This window comes from Monoraphidium neglectum, assembly GCF_000611645.1.
Source record: "Monoraphidium neglectum strain SAG 48.87 unplaced genomic scaffold scaffold04464, whole genome shotgun sequence".
In the NCBI taxonomy this organism is placed as follows: domain Eukaryota; kingdom Viridiplantae; phylum Chlorophyta; class Chlorophyceae; order Sphaeropleales; family Selenastraceae; genus Monoraphidium; species Monoraphidium neglectum.
This window is the reverse complement of record NW_014009165.1, coordinates 1-1,727: the sequence shown is the minus strand read 5'-3', so window position 1 is coordinate 1,727 and position 1,727 is coordinate 1. Positions and strand designations below refer to the sequence as shown.

Sequence of the window (1,727 nt, the reverse complement as noted above, 5' to 3'; positions counted from 1 at the left end):
CCTCTTGTCATCAACAACTTGCGGGCCTGCGCGCGCGGCGCGGCGGGCCCGCACCACCATGTCCAGATCACGGCTGCGGCGCGCGCCGACCTGGAGTGGTGGGACGCGGCTCTGACTCTGTTCAATGGCCGCCGCCGCCTGCTGGGGCGGGCGGCGGCGCCAGAGCTGGTGTTTCAGACTGACGCGCGCGGCATTTGGGACTCGGAGTACCCGGCCGTGGGCATTTTCATCGATGGGGGGTTCTGCGCCTTTAGCGCCGACGAGCTGCGTTACATGAGCGCACGCCCGGAGCCGGAGCCGGTGGCGGGCGCGGCGCCCGCGCTGCCGCCCGCCCCCGGCGACGGGGATCCCATACAGCTTTGGGAGTTGTACGCGGTGGTGGTGGCCGCGCACCTGTTCCCGGCCTCCTTGGGGGGGCGCCGTTGCCGCGTCCTTGTGGACAACGGCAACGTGCACGCGTGGCTTACCAAAGGCACTGTCAAAGGGGACGTGTGCTTTGACGCCGCCCTGGTTTACCTCAAATACATATTCGCCCTCTCGGTCCAGTTTGACTTTCGGCTGGAAAGCGAGCACGTTTTGGGCGTTGACAACGGCCTGGCCGACGCCCTCTCGCGCGAGCAGTGGTCGCGGTTTGGCGAGCTGCTGCGCGCGTGGGCGGGCCAGCAGTGCCCGCGCTCCCCGCCCCCTGTTCTCACCTGGTTGCAAACCCCTACCCCGGCCAGGCGCCCCCTTGTCGGCAGCGGTGGCCACCCTGCTGGTTGAGGCGGCGCGGCTCGAGGCGGCGGCGCTGGCGCCCAGCACTGGGGCCCAATACCTGCTCCACGTGCAGTGGTGGTGGCGCTGGCTGCTCGTGTTTGGGCTGGAGGAGCACGGGCGGTCGCCCCCCGAGTGGGTCCTCTCGGCTTACCTGGCGTTTCTCGCGCGCAGCTGCGCGGCGGGTAGCGCCCACAATTATCTGAAGGGCCTTAAGCACTTTTACAGCGGCATGGGCGTCTCTTTGGATTGGGCGGGGTTCATACACCTGCGCCGGCAGCTGGCGGGGCTGCGTCGCCTGAAGGGCGAGGGCGCGGGCCGGAAGCTGCCTATCCGGCCCCCGCTCCTCTTGCGCATGGCCGCGGTGCTCCCCGGGGGCAGCCGCTGGCACGCGCTGTTTGTGTGCTGCGTCGTTGGGGTGCTGGGCATGCTGCGCCGCTCCAATCTGGTGCCGGGCGCGCTGTCCCTGTTCGGGCAGGAAAAGCACCTGACGCGCGCAGACATCACGATTGACGGGGCTAAGTACGCGCTGCGCCTGCGCGTGCATTACTCCAAAACACTGCAATACCAGAGTCGCGTGCACGATGTTTAGATCCAAGGGGACGCGCGCCCCGGCGCGCCCCTGGACCCGGTGCGCCTCTGGCAGGGGTTCGTGGGCGCGGTCCCGGCCCCGGCCGACGCCCCTGCGTTCAGCTATTTCGACGACGCCGGGGCCCTGCGTTCTTTGTCGTTTGACGCTCTGGCCGCGGGCATCAAGCACCTGGTGGCGGCGGTCGGTTTGGACCCGGCCAGCTACTCCACTCACAGCCTTCGGCGCGGTGGCGCCACCTGGGCGTTTGAGCACAAGGTGCCCACGCTCCTCATCAAGGCGACTGGGGACTGGAGCAGCGATGCGTATGAGGCGTACCTGACTCTGGGCCCGGGCGAGAAGCTGCAGTGCACGGGCGCCATGCTGCGCGCGCTTTCGCGCTGAC

General features: G+C 69.0%; 1 protein-coding gene across 1 annotated transcript; it reads left to right on the top strand.

Moving 5' to 3' along the window:
* Positions 1–985: 985 nt before the first annotated feature.
* Positions 986–1,689, top strand: MNEG_14407 (hypothetical protein; the record flags this gene model as incomplete). The annotated part of the gene is made up of 2 exons (XM_014037120.1): positions 986–1,294; positions 1,400–1,689. Coding segments are annotated over 2 exons (599 nt in total), but the record flags the coding sequence as incomplete, so codon positions are not given.
* Between the last annotated feature and the right edge of the window lie 38 nt (positions 1,690–1,727).